General features: G+C 55.0%; 2 protein-coding genes across 19 annotated transcripts in view; both read left to right on the top strand.

Annotated features, from left to right (window-relative positions):
- RAB11FIP5 (RAB11 family interacting protein 5) overlaps window positions 1–12,796 on the top strand; it is a 38,822-nt gene extending 26,026 nt beyond the window's left edge. The window contains exons 4-6 of one of the 3 annotated variants that reach the window (XM_023223917.1): window positions 4,827–6,506; window positions 9,984–10,173; window positions 10,434–12,796. In XM_023223917.1, the coding sequence (XP_023079685.1) occupies window positions 4,827–6,506; window positions 9,984–10,173; window positions 10,434–10,637 (2,074 nt within the window). In that variant the 3' untranslated portion in view covers window positions 10,638–12,796. Of the gene's footprint in view, window positions 1–4,502; window positions 6,507–9,983; window positions 10,174–10,433 lie in introns of all 3 variants that reach the window. The other 2 variants (XM_023223916.1, XM_023223918.1) reach the window with 2 other exon arrangements.
- Window positions 12,797–14,378: 1,582 nt separating this feature from the next.
- The window catches only part of SFXN5 (sideroflexin 5), a 129,385-nt gene continuing 124,908 nt past the window's right edge, over window positions 14,379–18,855 (top strand). For 13 of the 16 annotated variants that reach the window (XR_002734047.2, XR_002734052.3, XR_002734049.2 and 10 more), the window contains exon 1: window positions 14,418–14,614. Coding sequence is in view for 7 of the 16 variants with exons in the window: in XM_023223924.3 (XP_023079692.1) it covers window positions 14,510–14,614 (105 nt within the window). In the remaining 9 variants the exon portion in view is untranslated. Of the gene's footprint in view, window positions 14,615–14,891; window positions 15,754–18,855 lie in introns of those variants that run through there. The other 3 variants (XM_023223919.3, XM_023223926.3, XM_023223925.3) reach the window with 3 other exon arrangements.

Raw genomic sequence — 18,855 nt, 5'->3', positions numbered from 1 at the left:
CCCCAGGTCCAGAGATTGGGGGCCTCTGCCCTGGGGCTGCCATTGCAGATTGCAGGATGTTCCTCACTAGGAAGAACAGCGGCGCCCTCTAGTGCTCCCATGTGGCACTGATTCCCCACAGAGTGGCCCGAGGCTGAACATGTTCAGTGTAGTATCCAGAGAACATGTTCAGTGTAGTATCCAGAGAAAGGCTGCCGGGCGCGGTGGCTCAAGCCTGTAATCCCAGCACTTTGGGAGGCCGAGATGGGCGGATCACGAGGTCAGGAGATCGAGACCATCCTGGCTAACACGGTGAAACCCCGTCTCTACTAAAAATACAAAAACTAGCCGGGCGAGGTGGCGGGCGCCTGTAGTCCCAGCTACTCCGGAGGCTGAGGCAGGAGAATGGCATAAACCCGGGAGGCAGAGCTTGCAGTGAGCTGAGATCCGGCCACTGCACTCCAGCCCGGGCGACAGAGCGAGACTCCGCCTCAAAAAAAAAAAAAGAAAGGCTGCTGCCGTGAGGAAGGAACAAATGAGGCTATGCAGGCCTGAGAAGAGGGTTCTGCTGTTCCTCTTACGTGGCCTTTGTCTGCTGGGGTCCATGGTGGTCACACTGGGCCCCTATCAGTGTGTGCTGGAGTGGGGAGTAGGTAGTTGAGACCAAGCTTATCTTGGCCACAGAACTTAGCCTCATTCACCTGCCCTGTTATGAGCCGTTCACACTGAGCTGCAGTATGGGCTACTTCATGTGTGTTTGAGGACAGGCAAGACCACGCATGTTAAACCCACCAGGGCCAAAGTGGATTATCTTTGTGTCTATCCCAGGTCATTCTTGTGTTCCCTTGATGCCCGCCCTCCACACTAACCATAGGACTCTGTGCACAGAAGGGGATCAAATGGTGATTACAAAAACTGTTAAGGCTGGGAATAAGTGTGGTACAACATAGAGGTGAATGTATCATGATGGTGGCCTCTGGCAATCTCTGCAGTGGCTCCTTGCACCAGGCATGGTGGGCAGCAAGGTCCCTGTGGGCCTGGAATGTGCTGTGGCAGTGAAAGGAGGTTGGCTGCATTCTTGGTGGTGTAAATGAGTAACTATAATGTGCGCCCAGAGGCTTGGAGTTAGAGCAGCCTCATGTCCTGCTTGTGCCGGTTCTCCTGGCATGGTTATTGTATTAACAGTGTTCTGGTTTGGAAGATAAATGATACGCTCTCCCTACTTACAGCTTACAAGGCCCCTCTGTCACCTCATTGTGCCCAGGTGATGTGAGAGGATGTGCCCCTCTCTTGGACATGTTTCCTGGACATTGGGCCTATCTCAGGAGGGTCAGGAGGTCGTGCCTCAGGAGGGAAGGCTGAAGGGCAGTGTTGCTGGAGGTGAGCGTGCCTCCAAGGCTGGCTTCGGCCTTTGGGGGATTGCCTGGTAGAGAACCTGTGCAGATCCACTTGCCATCTCTGGGACCAGTGTGTGGAAATGACAAGGACACAAGCTCTTTTCAGCCTAAGGAAGAGCTGTCTGCTAGTGACACCTGGCCTTCAGCTACAGAGGTAGCCCTGTGGTGTAGTGTTTAAGAAGAGGGGCTGTCGGGGTGAACAGGTGGTTCCTGTGTTGAGTGGCAGGTTCAACCAATTGTTCAGGGCTTCCTGCAGGCAGTAAAGTTTTATTCCCTCAGGTTGAAGGGGCAGAGCCATCTGGACTTCTGACTTCCTTCCCAGCATCTGATCCTAAAAGAGAAGACAAGTCAGTATATGTTGCTGTCCCCACCGCTTGGGGGTGGGGAGACTGTGCCAGGCTGGCACAGTGGGTTCTAGGATGCAGAGGTGTTTATCTGTTTTCAGTGCACGACCAGCAAAGACAAGCACACGTGGGAATATGTCCCTGACCTGGGCCAGGTGGAGTGGGAGGGAGATGTTTTGAAGTGAGAACCTTCAGAATGTGCATGTGGTGTGGAGCAAGGGAGAGGAAGGCATGAAGGAGGGATGTGTTACCAGATAGGAGGACGGACAGGATGCCCTCAGAAGTACTGCTGGCTCTGTAAAGCCTGCCAGGCCCGGTGCTTGGAGTCCCTTCCTCCAGGGAGAGCCCTTTGCTAATTCCATACCAACAGGTTTGTGTGTACCTCTGGGGAGCTGGCAGGGAGAGGGAGGTTGCCGAGCCTAACCTGGGGCTCCCAGTCTACTCCCCTGCCGTTCTTGTCCCTGCAGTTCTGACTGCCAGCCAGGTTGCTGAAAGACTGCAAGGGTGAGTGCAGGCCAGGTTAGGGCTGAGGGGGCAGAGCTAAGCGTGGTGCTTTTAATGTTGATGGGACTCTCTTCCTTCAGACCACTGTGGCCTATTGTCATAAAGGGGGCTGGGAGAGAAGTAGCTCAGAGTGCTCTAGCCCTGTTCCTGGGGGCCCGGGTCCTGTAGGCAGGGTTGGGCTGGGTGTGGTATGGATGCTCTAATGGCAAGTGGGCTGAGGTCAGGCTCTTGACCTGGTGGTGGTGTATGTTGCTTCTCACTCCCTTTGGTCCCCAAGGCAGGCATGTGTGTCTTGGCCTGGGGCTTGTCTGGAATGAAGAAATGGCATCCGCTAGGGTTGAGGCTCTGGGCCCACGATTCTTCCTCTTTTGGTATCTTCGCCATGACCATAGAAGCAGGGTAGTAGTGGGAAGCACAGGTAGGGTGGGAACAGGTAGAGATTTTTACCTCCCTCTCCCTCCATCTTTAGGTGGAAGGGATGAGACTGAGAATTTACCCTTGGATGGGGAGTTATTGTAAGGGGAAAAATAGGGTCAGGAGACTCTCTGGAAGCTGATTCTTAATGAGAAATCCATGGGTTTGGGACCTGGCCGTGTTCTACCTGTGAGGCTGACCTCCCTGCTCTCAGAACCATCTTTGGAGCCACCTGTGCCTCTGTTTGGTTGGGCTCCTTCCTGTGTTCCGCCCCGGTGTAGCTGCCGAGCTGACCTGCCTCAGCCCACCTCTGTGTGGGTCTGCCCTCTTTGAGTCCTGGGTTCCCGGGAGAATCCAGGCAAACTCCAGACAGCTCATACTCTTTCCACAGGTGCCCTTCCTACCCCAAGCCATACTTCTTATGGGCTGGCTGGCAAAGCCTGGCTTCTGCCCCTTCAGGACTCACTGCCCACATTTCCTGTGGAAGAAGCTGGTTGGCTTGAAAAGTTGGATATGTAGGGGTTTCCCCAGGATATTTCCACCTGGACAGGCAGGGGCCAAGAAACAGGGGTCCTGGAAGCTTAGAGCCAGGGCTGGGAGACCGGCCATGAGGAGGGAGACTGCTCAGAAAGCAGAGGGTAAGGCCACCAAGGTCTGCCTCTGACGGTGGCTCAGTGGCAAGGCAGCCATTTTTTCTGGCCTTCTGTCTGTGTCCTGGGGAAGTGACAAACTCTAGTTTGAGAGCACGCCCCTGCCCGCATCTCTGGAGTCAGCTGCACTCTGTGGATAAGCACCAGTGCAGGGGTCGTTCCTCCCAGAAAGGACCCTGCCCTGGACAAATGAAGGCCAGCACCTGTTCTCCAGTGTCCTAAGAGCACCTTGCCTGTCCCCCATCCCCAGAGTCCCTGAGAAGCCCCTGGTGACATCCAGAGTTGCTGCTGCTGCCACACTGCCAGCCTTGGGAGACAAAGGCTGGACCATCAGGGAACCTGTTGGTTGATGTTCTCCACAGGTGGCTTATCTTCCTTAGCCAGTTAGGCTACCCCTCAAAGAAACAAGACACCTTGTCACACCAGGTGACAGCCCGTCATTACTTCTGCTTCTGCAAGGGATCAATAGAACCCAGGCTGTTTCAAGTGTCAGAATCCAGGTGCCCTGCTAGGTCCTATAAGTTCTGGCTTTGTCCAGCCAGATACCTAGGCCTGGCCTTTCTCTGATCTCTTTATCCCCCCATGCCAGCTGGTGTTTTCTTTGCTTTTAGTCCTAAAAGGGGCCAGGCATGGTGGCTCATGTTTGTAATCGCAGCACGTTGGGAGGCCAGGTGGGCAGATCACAAGGCCAGGAGTTAGAGACCAGCCTGGCCAACATGGTGAAACCTCATCTCTCCTAAAAATACAAAAATTATTCAGGCGTGGTGGCACACGCTGAGGCACGAGAATGGCTTGAGCCCAGGAGGCAGAGACTCTGTCTCAAAAACAAAAAAACAAAAAACGGGATGTAAGGTGCTTTCAGATTAGTTTTCCCAGACGTGAATTCCTTGTTGAGTAGAACCTTAGAAGCTTCAGCATGGGATAGAGGAAAGAACACTTGGTTAGGTTTGGATCCTACCTGTCAGATGAGATGATTTCTCTCCAGGGTTGGAGTGAGGATTAAAGTAGCTCTGCTCAGCATCTTTCTCCTTGGGAGGCACTTGATAATGTTACATGTTGGGGTCTTCCCTCTGTACCCGGGCCCAAGTAGGTAAATCCAGCCTATGTGTGTGTTGTGGCCCCTGGTCCCGAAGCAGGGGGTGGGGCGTGGGACTCAGGGACCTTTCCAGTCTTGGCATTAACCAGGAGGCTCACGATTTTGTCTCCCTCCACAGCCTGGACGTGTCTCCTCAGGTAGAATCTGACCCAGCTGCTCTTCCTCACCACCTCCCCTGCTCCCCCTGGGCTCCGGCCCCTCCCACTCCTGCTCCCACTGCTGCTCCCATGCTAAGCACTAACCTTTTTGCAGCCGCCTCCCCCGCTGCTGCCACTGCCGCCGCCGCCACCGCCACCACCACCGCCACCCCTGAAGCCACCCCACCTGGATTATTGGGTCTTACCAACCCGTTCCTCACCTCTTTGCAGAGCAACCCCTTCTTCGAGGAGCTCATAGCCGACATAGCACTAAACTCTCCTTCACCTGCTCCCTCTCTCCCCAGTGCCTCGAGGGCCAGTCCCACCCCCCTGGCCTCCCCTGGGAAAACCCTGCCTGAGTGGGACAACACCTTCAACGTCTTTGCTGCCAGCAGGCTGCGTCCAGAGGCCAGGAGCGAGATCCTGGCCCCTGCAGGAGTGGGGCTGGAGGCCGCAGGGCTGCAAGACCCAGGCCCCGGGGCCATGACTGTGAAGGCAGCTGAGCCCCAGGGAGACCCTGGGGGAGGAGGAGGAGGAAGAGGTGGGAGCAGCGTGTGGCTGGAGCCAAGGGTTCCTCTGGACTTGGGACCGGACCACGAGAGCATGAGTGCGGCTGACCCGGGGCCCCTCGGGTTGGTAGGGGCCGGCCTGCCCTCCTCGTCAGCCCAGCTGCAGCTGAGAGCCTCAGCCTCAGAACCAGACAGGGAACTGCCAGCCCCAGAAGGGGAAGCAGGGCAGAGTTCGGCAGACAGTGGGACATCTCTATTTAGCTCCCCAGAAGTGATCAGTGTGTGGGAGAGGCTGCCGGGCCCAGACAGCGCTGCTGAGGGCCAGGACGATGAGTCCTCCCGAGGCGAAAACCAGCTTTGCCCTGACGTCGAGACAGCTGACGATGCCTGGCCTTGGGATGTGGTCACCATTTCTCCTGCAGCTGAGACGGCCTCACTAGTCTTGCGGGGAGAGTCTGATGAGCCTCCTCCCCAGGTGCAGCCTGAATCGCCAGAAACTGTGAGCCCCAAGGGGAGCGAGGGGCTTCCCCCACTGGAGCCCGAGCCTAAACCTGAGTGGGTGTCTGACGAGGGGCTGCAGCCCAGCACCCCACCTCCCAAGCCACCGCGCCTCTTCACACCCTCAAGATCTCAGGAGGAGGAGGAGGAGGAGAAGGCCACAGTGGGGCTGAGTAACAGGGGTCCAGAGACAGAGGGAGAAGATGCCTTCCTAAGTGCACTGGTTGTCGGTCCCCCGGAGACCAAGGAGGAGGGAGAGAAGCATGAGTCGGAGGAGTCTGACAGCTGTTCCTCTGCAACCCTGCTGGGCCAACCTGGCCTGGAAGAGCTAGTGGAGAACGCCAGCCCCCCTGTGTCTGGGCCCTGCCTCTCTGCACCCACCAGCTGCCCTGAGGGTCCTGCCCCCATACCCTGTCACTCAAAGAGCTTGGCTCTTCAAAGTCAGCACATCTGGGGGGCTCCAGAGGTTGGAGAAGGCCCTGAGGCTCCTGAGGCCCAGGGCCAGGATCCAGTAGGAGAGGGGCTTGGGTCCCTGTCAGTCACCTCCCAGCAGGCTGATGTGTGGGTCTCCAAGGAAGATGCTTTGAACCCCTTCTTGTTTCAGGGGAGCCGAGATCCTCCCAGCCTCTCATCTGCATCCCCACCAGGGTCGAGGGAATCTTCTATTCATTCTGGTCCAGAAGAGCTGCCCACTCCCCCAGAGCCTGACTTTCCACCGCCCCCTCTCCCGCCTTGGGCCAGCCACCACCATGGGGGGCCCAGCCCTCCATGCTCTCCCCTGTCTGGAGCCCGGCCCCTGACCACCTCCTCCGCATCACCAGGGGAGCCAGCCTTACTCCCTGGCCCCCTTGAGCCCTCCCCACCTGGGGGCTCCCCTGCCCTACTTAGGGAGGACCTCGCTGCAGCCACCCCAGCCTCCCCGCTTGTGCTTCTGCCCTTGGAGACACGACCAGCTGAGGAGCCACAGCCCAGTGCCAGGTGAGCATCCACCCCCAGAACACTGTCCAGGAGGAAGGGGGTGGACAGGGGGCAGAACAGCCAAGGGACTAAGGGGTTCACACTCCAGCCTCATCCTTTGTGGGGCAGGTGAGGGTCTCTTTTACTCCAGGGGCAAGACGGTACAGGCTTTGAAGACAGGAGCTTTCTATGGTACCACCTCTGAAGCTGCCTTCTTGGGACTTGGGATAATCAAGGCAGACCCCCACAAGCCAGGGGTTAGGAGAACAGCACTCATGAGTGCAGGGCATAAGGAATGAAGTGGAGAGAGCCGACGTGGGCTGGCAGGGAAGGAGAGCTGTGCTGTAGGCCTTTCCGGAGTGTGTGCACTCGGCCACAGGGGAGCTGTGGGTGGGGGGGCGGTGGAACTTGTCAAGCAGGGGGCAGGTCTTGGGGCAGACCGTGGCAGAGCAGGCTGACAGTGGAGCCTTAAGCAGTTTTCTGTTCTGCTAGAGTGAGGGTGCAGGCTGGGGAAGGCAGAGAGCCAGAGGAGGGACCAGCACTTAGGTCAGAGAGAAAGCTGCAGACACCTTCAGAAGAAAAAGGAAAACTCAAACACTTCACACATATGTAACTCTCAGAAGAAAGGTTCCCCACCCTCAGCAGTAGCTTCATTGGTTTGCGTTTGGTGCCTTTCAGGGGGTGGTTCTGATGCATTTAGGACCGCTGAGTGGACAGCAGATGCCTAATGTGACTGTGCTCACTGTGGCATTGGGAGGTTTGGAAGAATTATGAAGCTGTGACCTCACCAGCTGGCTGGTCAGGGGTGATGTGAGCAGAGGCCTGGAGACTCAGGGCACTGGGAGGTGATGGGGTATGACTTAGAAGGCAGCAAGTCCCTCTGGGACGATAGCGTCCTAGGAGGACCAAGTGAAGGAGGGGAGAGCAGGGCAGGGCGTGGGGCTTGGAGAGCAGAACAGGCTCCAGCACTGGCCTCCCCACCAGGCAGTCGTGTTTGGTCATCCACATTCACTGAGCACCTACTATGTGTCAGACACTGAACAGATGAAAGACACTGTCCCCACTCTATTCCCAAGGAATGTCTAGTCCACTGGGGGAAGATAAAGTGGACCCAAGAAGGGAAGAAACCCCAAGGGGCCAGAACTACCTATGAGAAGTGGGTAGGAGGGAGTCCAGGCTGTCCCCAGTGTCCCTCCCTGGTGGTGGTGGTGACTGCTCCCTTGAGGTGAGGGAGAGGACATGGGGGAGCTGGTGGTTGCAGTGTCCTCGGCTGGCCTTGCTGTCTGCCAGCATGACCTCTAATCATATTTGCCACTTTTTGTAAGTTTTGTTCTTCCCAGAGTTGGCTTCATGTCTGTACTGGGCTTGTTCCTTCTGTTATGAAGTGGACGGGCCAAATAGAGCTGTTTTCTTCCTTAAAGGAAGAAATGGAGCCCATGAGAGCCGCAGGGTTTAGGATCCCGGATCCCTCTGATGTAAGCGGGCAAACAAGCCAAGGCCTCCTGGCCCCTCATTCAAGGCACTTTTACACTACACTGGTCATCCTCCCCTTCCTTGGCACAGCCCGTAGGTGGCATTAGAGCTGCTTTTATACCCCATCCCTAGCGCAGGCTCCTAGGTGGCAGGAAAGGGACTGAGATGCATTCTTTCTCTCTGCTGTCTGCCCAGAGCCTGGGTGCTCTGCGGCTCTTCCCGATTTGTGAGAATGAATGCATGGATCTAGCCTGAGAGTCTTTGGGTCTGGGTGACCCTTCCTTCAGTGGAGTTCAGGGCCTTGGACTAAGCCATTTTGCATTCTATTCCTGAATGGTCTAAATCCTCTATGAAGTAAGCATCGATTCGTAAGACGTCCCCTGGGTAGGATAGTTGATCTGGGGGCCTGATGCAGTTTATGTTACAGTTTATGTAACTGTCACAGGGTGCTGGAGGATCCCAGAGAAGGGTCATCTTAGCCTGGAGGAATCAGGAAGGCTTCCTGGAGGAGGTGGCCTTGCACAACTGTGAAATATGAGTAGGAATTAGTAAGCCAGTGGGAGGAAGGGGCAGTGTTGTTCCAGACAGAAGAATAGCTTTTGTAGGAGCTTGGTAAGAATGTGGCTGGGAGAGTAGTGGACCATGAAGAAAGGACAGGGACCAAATTGTGTGAGAGATTGTATTTTCTTACCTTGATAGAAGCCATTAAAGGATTCTCAGGCTTTGGAAATGCTGAGATCATTATCTTGCAGCAGAGTGGTTGGAGTTGGGCAAGACTGAGATGGAGAAGCTGATTTAGTGGCTGTGGCTAGAAGGAAAGTTTAAGCATTGGCTTGGAGAGGAGCAGGGTCGCTTAAGAAGGTAGGAAGGTGGCAGTGCTTGATTGTTAAGGCTGGGGCTGAAGAGGATGAGCCAGAGGAACTCCTAGGCTTCTGACTTTCTGACCTGAGCCAGAGAGGGGCCAGAGGTTCTCCTCACTGCTAGGGCAGCACAGAGGGAGTGTGGCGGGGAGTAGGACCCCAGGGAGCAAGCCAGCCTGCACCTGACTCTGCAGGTCTGCAGTCCAGGGAGTGAGATCTGGGTTAGAGATGGAGATTAGGAGGGTGATAGGACCCAGGGAGGAGGAGAGGAGAGAACCCAAGGGCAGGCAGACTAGCAGTTATTAAGACTGAGAAGGGGCTGTGGGGTTGGAAGACAAGATGGAGGTCTTGAAGGGAAAGGGAGGCGAGCAGCCCAAAGGAAGGAGTGCTTCAAGTGTCGGCTCCACAGAAGTCAGTGAGGTGAGAACCAGCAGGGCTTGGTGACCTCAACAAGTCCACCTGTGGTGGGCCAGTAGAGACCGACATCCTGTTCTAATGGGTTAAGGAGTCAATGAAAGGTAAGAAATTACGCAAATGTAGTCTCCATGCTGCTGTGGAGAGGCTTGGGTGAGAAGAAAGGGGGAGGTGACTAGGAATGATAGCTAGAGCAAATACAAGGTCAAGGGAGGGTTTTGCAGGGCTCTGTAAATGCTGATGGGAAGCAACCCCTAGAGAAACCTAGGGGACCAAGTGTCCCAGTTTGCCCAGGTTTTAGCACTCAAAGTCTCATGTCCTGGGAATCCTCACAGTCCTGGGAAAACTGGGAACTTGGGAGGGTTGGTCACCGCACTAGAGAAAGGTTACAGTATAGAAGAGAAAAGAGGGAAGATGGCTGGAGGAGGGTGTCCCTGACAGAGGCTGGGTGCAGGTGCACAGGAGTCTCTAGTATGGCCTTTGCTGTCCCTGTGAAAGGGCCAGGTCACCGGGTGAATGAGGGAGTGAAACGGGAGGGAGCAGGTGGTGGGTGGGGATTGAGGCCAGCCCAGGGAGTTGCTCAGGAGTACTGGACACAGCTGCCCTGAGACCTTGACTCTGTAGGGGCAGCTACCACCCAGTGCTGGGCTTTCTGTCCAGCAGACCTGGAGGCTCCACAGGGAAAGCAGCCCCACCTTTGACCTGTGCCACCCTTCTCTTTGTGTAACCCATCCCTTGTATGTCTTTGCAGTCCCCACCCCGTGAAGCCCCTCAGTGCCACCCCTGTGGAGGGCAGCCCCGATAGGAAGCAGTCCCGCTCCAGTCTGAGCATAGCCCTGAGCAGTGGGCTGGAGAAGCTCAAAACAGTAACATCTGGGAGCATTCAGCCTGTGACCCAGGCCCCTCAGGCTGGCCAGATGGTGGACACCAAGAAGCTGAAGGTAAGGCCCAGCAGGGTGTGGGGGTCATCTGACAGAATGTGTGGTGGAGTCTCAGGGCTTGATCCTGGGGAGGGTGGGGCAGGGAGCAGGCCAAGTCCCCCATGTCAGAGTCCTGAAGCCAGTTAGGCCGCCTCTGACATTGGAGACAGGCAGCCCGGGGCCTTGCGGTGGTGAAACTTAGGTGTTGGTGGGCAGGGGGGCAGGCAGGCGGGCAGGCCGGCCTAGGGCTCCCCTGCTCACTGTCTTCGGTCCGGCCTCAGGACTCAGCTGTGCTGGACCAGTCAGCCAAGTACTACCACCTGACCCACGATGAGCTCATCAGCCTGCTCCTGCAGCGGGAGCGGGAGCTGAGCCAGCGGGACGAGCATGTGCAGGAGCTGGAGAGCTACATTGACCGGCTACTGGTGCGGATCATGGAGACCTCACCCACGCTGCTGCAGATCCCCCCGGGCCCCCCCAAATAGCCTTCCTCACCCCACTCCCAGGAGGGTTGGCATGGACCTGCTGCTGCCCGCCCTCCCTCCTGCTGAACTCTCTCATCTGCAGTGGGGCATCGTCCGTCTTGCCTTGTCACTCCTTGTTCCTCTCCCTCCTGCCTTGACTGGGGCTGCTGGAAGGGGGGCCCTCTGGATTCCCTTTGGAGGCATCAGGTTCTGTGCACAATTTGTTTGTGTTTGGGAGCCCTGGGTCTTTCCCACCTGCCTGTTTTCATACCCCTCAGCTTTGGGGGCCCCAGGGAATTGGAACTCTTCCCCCAAGACAGAGCAGGGGTGAGCTGTAGCTTGATGCGGTAATCTGGGACAAGACTGGTTGCTAGCACATACTTTATTACCCCCCAAGGATGGTCAGCCATTTCTTCCCACAGCCAAAGCCCCATCCCCTTCACTTCCCTCCAATCCCTGGAGGGGCTTGTAGTATTACTGGGATAACGACCACGCTGCCTGTTTGTCTGTGAGTTATGGGCAACCAGGGTGCCTGTTCTTCAGCCTCACACCCATTCTCCTAAGAGCAAGGAGCCTGTGTGGTCTGGGTCAGTCTCTGCCATGTCCTGAGTCTGTTTCAGTCTGGCGCTGTTTGTGGGGCGAGTGCCGTGTGGACAGAGGTGGATGATGCGTGTGCTTCAGGCTGCTCCCTGCCTCCTCTGACCTTTCCACAAGTGTCACATGGGAATGTGTGGGGTGCAGGGGCGGGTGCGGGGAGAGTACCCTTTTTGCTTTTCGAGCTCTTGACCACCTCCAATGTGTAGGCCCCTCCAGGCTGGGGCTTGGGGCTGCTTATGTTTTGGGGATCAAGCCTCCATGTCTATTCTTGTTGCCTGTCCAGATGCCAAAACTCTGTGTTACTGCAGGGTTTGAACTTTTGGAAACCAATTAAAATGTGCCTTTTGTGTGCGGGGTCAAGAGCCCCTGGATGTCGACCTCTCCCGCTGTGTGGCGTCCCCCTCCCACCTGTTGAGTACATAGGGATGGCTCTCTCAGGGCCCTGGGAATGGGAATGGGCAGCCCTACTATGGGCTCTTCCCCTCCCCTAGAGTTAATCTCTTGATCTGGCCAAGTTGCTGCTCCCTCAAACTTCCTGCTGTCTTCCCCTCCCTCAACCCCAATAGGAGGATCCCAGGATAAACACTGCTGGGCAGGCGGGCAGGCAGGCAGGCCTGGGGCTGCCCTGCTCACTCTCATTCTGTTTGGCCTCAGGACTTAGCCATGCTAGACCAGTCAGCTTGCCTAGAAGTGGGAGGTCCCACTATGCCTGTGGGAGATACCTATACTTAGGAAAAAGCCTTTGTTGCCCTCCCATCCATCCACTAAGCTGCTGTCTCAGCCTGTCCCTTCTGCCCCAGGGGCTTGCCTGGCTTGGCTGCAGTGGCACTTTGAAATGAAGTGTCTGTCCTTTGGCCCAGCCCCTGGTTTGCTCGCAGAAAACGTGGTAGGCTTCCCCAAGGCATCTGCAGGGAACTTTGGCGGCTTGGGGCACCCTGAATTAGCAAAAATGGGGGGTGACGAGGTGCTGAAGGAGGATACTTATGGCTTAGTAAGGAGGCAAGAGCTCCTCTGGGACCACCACTTCTTCAGGAGGGGGCCTGTGGGCTTGCTTTTGGAAGGCCTCAGGCAGACACATGCCCTCTGGGTGATGTCTGCCTGCTGCCAGGATGGAGCAGAGGAGCGCTACACATGGAGGAAAGCGCCTGTAACGTTGCCTACCTTAAACTCCACTCATCAAAGCTGAGAAAAGTGTCCACTGGTCCCCAGGGTTTCAGTCATGCTTTTGGGGGTCATTGGGTATTAGAGAAGTAAGTACCTTTTCTGAGAGCAGGGAGTCACCCCCCTACTGGGGATTCCTCTGGGCTTTATTCAGTTCCCAGCCCAGGCCCTGACCTTTGATTGTGGGCCTCCCTAATGCCCAGGGCATGGATGGCTTCAGAGGAGTTTTTGAATCGAAGCCCAGGGTCCTTGTTGATGTTTCTTCTCCTAGCCACCCTTGGAGGAGAGCTGCAGGTGGGTTGGGCAGGGAGCAGGAACGGTTCTGCTTTGCTGTTTGTCTTCCTAGTTGTAAGGCTCTTTATAAAGAGCTTGTTCTTCATGTTTTAAGCACTTTATGAAGAATAAAACATTCATGTACTGCAGGTGGCTCTGTTGTGTTCCTGTTTTGGAATGAACAGGTACAGGAGGCTGCTGTGGGAGAAGGCACCTTAAATCAAGGTGATGGGATTCTTGGATGGCCCTGTCCCTGCCCTGACATCAGGGCAGTAACACAGTGTTGCCCAGTAGCCTGAACTTAGTATTTTCTGACTCCCAGGATACTCACATTTATCGTGCACCTAAGATGGGCCCATTTATTGGTAATACAGAGGGTAAGAAATAGATTCCTATTCTCAAGTTGCATGGTCTGGTAGGGGAAGATACGATACAAATCCAAGATACAAATAGTTCTTCATGGCTAGATACAATCTCTAAGATACAAATCCAAGATACAAATTGTTCTTCATGGCTAGCTAAAGTCTCCCTCCAGCTTTATGAAAAGTATTTCTTGTGGTTCAACTACTAGAGGATGAAGAACTTTGACTACTACAGCCCGTGTAGTGTCCAGAAACACTGGCAGACATGAGCCAACCCTGCAGTCCACCATGAGACTAATGAGCCCCAAAGTGGGGTTCCCTAGAAGACCAAATATTTTTACTGTCATCTTGGGCAAAAGACGCAGCTCCTCCACTCCCCAAGTCTGGTTCACTGACCAGGTAATTCAGCTGGGAATCTTCAGCTAATCCATTCTACAACTGTGTGTGTTCATTATCCATGCTGGTGCTTACTCCACAATCTGTAACACACCCCCTTACCTAACGCCCTCCCCACCCACCCTAGTCCCAAGTTCTTCTCCTGTCCGGGAATTAGACCCAGGAGGGATCTTGCTTGGTTGGCCAGACAAGGTGAAGGCTGTCAGGGCTCTTAATCCCCCACGGATGAACTCACAGCCAACACTTACTTGAGTCTTTACTGTGAGCCCTCTTACGTCTGGCTCAGAAAACAAGTGAATCAAAAAGTCATAGCCTCTGCCCTGTGAACCTTACAGTAAGAAAGACTATCCAGAACAGGAAGTAATTGTGAGTGCAAAAGAGAGGTGCTGGGTGCCACGGAGCCTCTGTGGGATTTGTGGAAGCAGAGTGATGGACTGGGAAATGCAATGTTTAGGCAAAAGCCGGAAAGAGAGCCAGCATCAGGCGAAGATTTAGTCTTCTGGGTACAGAATGTTCAGGGGTCGCGGGGCGGGCAGGCCCCAGCATGCTCCAGGAACTGAGTGTCAGGACAACCGGAGAGCACAGGACGAGTGGGCAGGGTGGCGACGGAGGAAACGACGAGAAGGTTCCGCAGTGCAACTCCTTGCAGAGCAATTCCTTGCAGAGCAACTCCTTGCAGAAAGCCTTCCGAGGTTAACCCTACTCCGCCTGGAGTCTTTGCCCATCTGGTCCCAAGTCGGGCCCACTTGAATGGGACCCTTCTGGGCTGCCTGGCCCCAGGAGCGACGCCCATGGCAGCCACTCTAACTTCTGGGGGCAAGTAAGCAGCGAGGGGTGGCCCGTGGTCGTCGTACAGGAACACCCTTCCTGGGCTGCCGACCTTGCACCTTGCAACGCGGACAGCGGGCTCCGAGACTTCCTCGGACGGCCGCAACTCTCTGCAGTCTAGGGTTGCAAGCGTCGGGACGCGAAAAACTACACTCCCCACAACCCCTTGCGCCTCCCGCTCGCTGCGGTTGCTTAGGGCCAATCGGGAGAGGCAGCTGTGGCGGGGGCCGAGGAGGGACATTTTAAAAGGGCCGGAGATTGCGGGCGTCAGTGGCCATGGCGGATACAGCGACTACAGCATCGGCGGCGGCGGCGGCTAGTGCCGCTAACGCCTCGAGCGATGCACCTCCTTTCCAACTGGGCAAACCCCGCTTCCAGCAGGTGAGGACCGGGCTGTGGTCTGCGGGCCGGCGGGTGGCAGAGAGACGACCAGGAAACTCCCCTCCAAAGTCCCCTTCCGCCCGAGGCTCTCCCACCGGCGGCCAGCGGAGCCTGCAGCTAGCCCTGGGGGGGACTTCGGCCACAGCCACCCTTTTCCCATTCGTCAGCGGGGCGGGCACGGACTCTCACCGTGGCTTCCCATTGGTCCTTGGCGCCGTCACTCCCCGGCTGTCCGCGCCCTCTCGCCTTTCCCGCCCGCGGCGCCCTGTGATTGGCCACCGCTGGCTGCGGTCAGGGTCCCGAGCGCCCAGCTTCCAGCGGCTGCTCAGGGTCGCTTCGGGTTGTGCAGCCGCCCGCCCCGGGCGCAAAGTTCTAGTCCGGCCCTGGATGGGAAGTTGGCGTGGCCGGGATGCCTTCTAACTTTTTCCCCCGGTGGGGACTGACGTTCCTTTCGAGCTGCTGGCGGAACGCCGGGCAGCGTCGCGCCCAGCGGTCACTCCCCAGCCCTGGCCCTCAAGCCGGGCCCGGCGCGCGCGGCAGTTTGCGGGGGCGAGTGCCGAGGCGAGCGGCGGTCCGGCGTCCCCTGTCCCTGCTCCCCTTCTTGGGTTGAGGATTCGCTGGCGCAGCAAGCCGGCCGATGCCCTGCGGGGATGTAGCGAGGGCGTGCGAGGGAAACGCTGTGTCATCCCCTGGGGCCGTCGTCCCTCCGAGGGGCTGTCGCCCGGGAACCCCCCCAGCCTCTCCCTCACTGCTTCCTTTGCGGAGCGTCTCCCGCGCCTGGGCCCCTGCGTCGCCGGGCACTGGCTCTGGGCACACCCGCTCGGGCTCTTCGGGGCACGGCGACAGGGGTCCTTTCCCTCCGGGACCCCCGCTGGGGCGTCGCCAACTCGGCCCTGGACTGCGGAGGCGGGGGTGGAACGCGGAGCCCGGGCGCCTTGCTGGGCCCGGAGACCGGAGCCAGGGAGGGGCCGCTCCCGCGCCGCAGACCCTCCGGCTCTCGTGCCTCCTGCACCGAGGAGACGGAATTTATTAGGAAACGGGCAGAGAGACCGATGAAGTAAACCGGGGCTTGCCGGGGGTGGGCGGCTGCCGAGGCGACCAGAAAAGAACTTTGCAGGAAGAAAGGAAATTGTACAAAGGTCGGTGCGGTGGCTTGTTTTTTTTTTTTTTTTTTTTTTTTTTTTTAATTTTTTTAATTGTGGTGGTGGAAGGGGGATTGGTTCCAGCAAAGGGGGACCCGGAGCTTTGCTGATAATTAGGGAACTTGGCTCCTGAGCCGTCTGAAAAAAATGTCCCCAGTGTTTCTTAACAGGACTTTAATTCCTTTTAAAAGTAGGCCATCTCAGCATGTAGGTATCCGAGGTGAGACTGGCATCTTCCTTCCAGTGTAGAAGGCCATCTAGGGTGAGATTGTCGGGGTGTCCCTGCTTGGACTTGAGTGACCTTATTACATTGCCTATCCCCGCTCCCACCCCCATTGTGCTCATCCTTACAGGCTCAGTCGGGCCTGCCTCTCAGGCAAACACTTGCTCCCTACGTCTCTGGTCCCTTTTTCCCTCTGGTCCCATGAGATTGCAGACTCCCTCTTGCACACCTCTTTGGCCACCTGAGTCGGATCCTCATAGCTCTCCATACAGTGCCCTGTGGTCTTCTAAATGTTTGCTGTGTGATGACTTGGTTTCCTCAAATCCCCTGTAGGCCTTTTGCGAGAAGGGGCTGAACTTGGCCTTCTTTGCCTCTGTCTTACCCTGATAGAGACAAGTTAGGCATATAGTAATGTGCCGAGTAAAAGATTTGTGGGTTTTTTTTTTTTTTCTTGGTGTCTGTTATCTGTATGTGGCACTTGGGACATTCAGTTACCCAACGGACGTTTATCAAATATGTCTTAGTAGCTTATGTGACTGAGCCCTTTACTGTGAGCACTGCTCTAGAGCAATAGATAAACATTTGAGGCTACCCTGTTCCTGCAGCCATGACGGTACTTCTTTCTGGCACGGCTCTTGCAGGCAGTAAAATTTAGTGTTTGTTGTATCCACTTTTGAAGCTCCCCTCCCCAGCATAGTGACCTGCATTAAAGCACGTTGCATCTGATTCATCCATGTTAAGGATCTTCTCTCTTGTCCACACCTGCTCCTCCCGCATGGCTCCCTGGCTCTGCAAGCAGCCCAACTTGCCACCCAATCAGTGCAGCCAGAAGCCTGGGAGCTGCCTGTGTTCTTTCCTTCTTCTCCCTCACCCTTTAAGTGCAACCAGAGGCCCAGTGATCTTACCTCTTACACAGCTCTCAAGTCCACCCATCTCTACTGCCAGAATCCTAAACCAAGCCCCCATCATCTATTTCCTGGGTCACTGCAGTAGCCTCGCAACAGGTCTCCCTGCTTCCACTCTGTCCCTCTTCCAGTCCTTCCTCCTTCTGCAAGGCAGATTCCCAACAATACAGATCTGATCAAGGGACTCCCCACACCCTTGCACATTTAAATACCCTCCAATGGCTTCCCCTGCTTCTGAGATAAAGACCTAACTTCTGAAGGGGCCCCCAAAGTATACATGGCCCACCCCACTGATGACTACTTCCTTGAATCCCACCACCCAACCACCCACACCTCTCACCCTCCTTCACATCACACTGGCTGCTTTTCAGCCTCTGAACCCACCATGTTCCCTCCCACCACTGGGCCATCTGCTTGGAACATCACCTCTTCCTCTTCCTGCAACTCTTGTTCCCACTCTTCCTCATCCCTGGTGTATCCATGAAGCATCACTTTCTTGGAGAAGCCTCCTGCCACTCCCAGATTGAATTTTTGACTGTTTCCTTACTGCAAACACCTATCTCAGTGTATACATTGATTTGTGATGAGTATTTCTTTGCCATCTGTGTTTCCCTTTCACCTATGGACTTCGTGGAAGTGGAGGCTGTGCCTGCCTTCACTCCCTGTTGACTCTCCAAGGCTCATCACAGTGCCTGGTAGTTAAGAGGTACTTAATGAAGATTTGTTGTATACATGAATATTCTGGAGACAATTCAGTAGGGCTTTGTGGACTTGAATTAAATTGACTTGTAAGGTTGTGATTGGAAAGGTGAACCAACTTTTCTCCAAATTGTCCCTTAGGGATCTTATAAAATTGCAACCAAGTGGGGGCATGTTTGACAGTGTAAGATTAATCCGTACTGAAACATTCCACAGTTGGGGTGTCTCTAAGGAGGTGAGTCTAAAGACACAAAGATTGGCCATGTATGTACTGGGTTGATGAGCTCCTTTAGGGCTCAGCCCACATCTCTGTGTCCTGCTCTGGCATGTAATAATTGTGTAATATATGCTTATAGTACCTTGTGCTGGCCTGACAGAAGCCTGCTTCAAGGTAGTTGATAATCCAGGATTCATTCCCAGCACCCATGCCAGGGACAACTAATCTCACCGCTTTCTGCAGGATTTGGCACCAAGGTCTTTCCTTATTCCCTGGAGTCACTCTAGAACTCCTCTTTATTCCCTCAAGGGTCTCCCTGTGCAAGAGGACAGGGGGAGAAAGAGGGTGGAGGGTGTGGAGGGTCAGAGTGTGAAGAAAGGGTGATGGGTATTGGTGATCTGTGACCATCTTTCTCCCTGTAAGATGGTGACAGGTGCCAAGCATCATTCCAGTCTTTTTGTGTATTGACTTACTAAATTTTCACAAAAACACTGTGAGGCAGGTGCAATGATCTCCAATTTATGGGTAAGAAAACTGCAGCACACAAACAGATTAAGTAACTTCCCAGAAAGTCTGGCTCCAGAGTTCATGTTTGTTTGTTTATTTGTTGTCAACTTTATTATGGAAGTTTACAAACATACTAATCTGGAGACAGTTGTCAGTGAACCGCTATGCACCCATCATCCAGCTTCAACAGTTGCCAACTTAAAGCCAGCCTTGTTTCATCTATACACCCATCCCCACAACCCAACCAATGAATTATTCTGAAGCAAAGCCCAAACATCCCATCATTTCATTGAACCTACTAGTAGGTGTCTCTAAAAAATAAGGACTCTTTGGTTAGGTTTTTTTAAAATAAACTTTCTTGTTTTGGAATAATTTCACACTTAGAGAAATCAAAAGACAATTCCTGCCTAGCCCTCACCCATTGTCCTCTATTATCGTCTTGCATTGCCACTTTATATTTTTCAAAACTAAGAAACTAACATTGGTACGTTATCATTAACTACACTCCAGACTCAATTTTACTATTTTTTTTTTTTTTTTTTTTTTTT

The sequence above is a fragment of the Piliocolobus tephrosceles genome, chromosome 15 (assembly GCF_002776525.5).
Source record: "Piliocolobus tephrosceles isolate RC106 chromosome 15, ASM277652v3, whole genome shotgun sequence".
Taxonomy (NCBI): domain Eukaryota; kingdom Metazoa; phylum Chordata; class Mammalia; order Primates; family Cercopithecidae; genus Piliocolobus; species Piliocolobus tephrosceles.
Note: the sequence above shows the minus strand (reverse complement) of the source record. Positions and strands in the feature narration are given on the sequence as shown.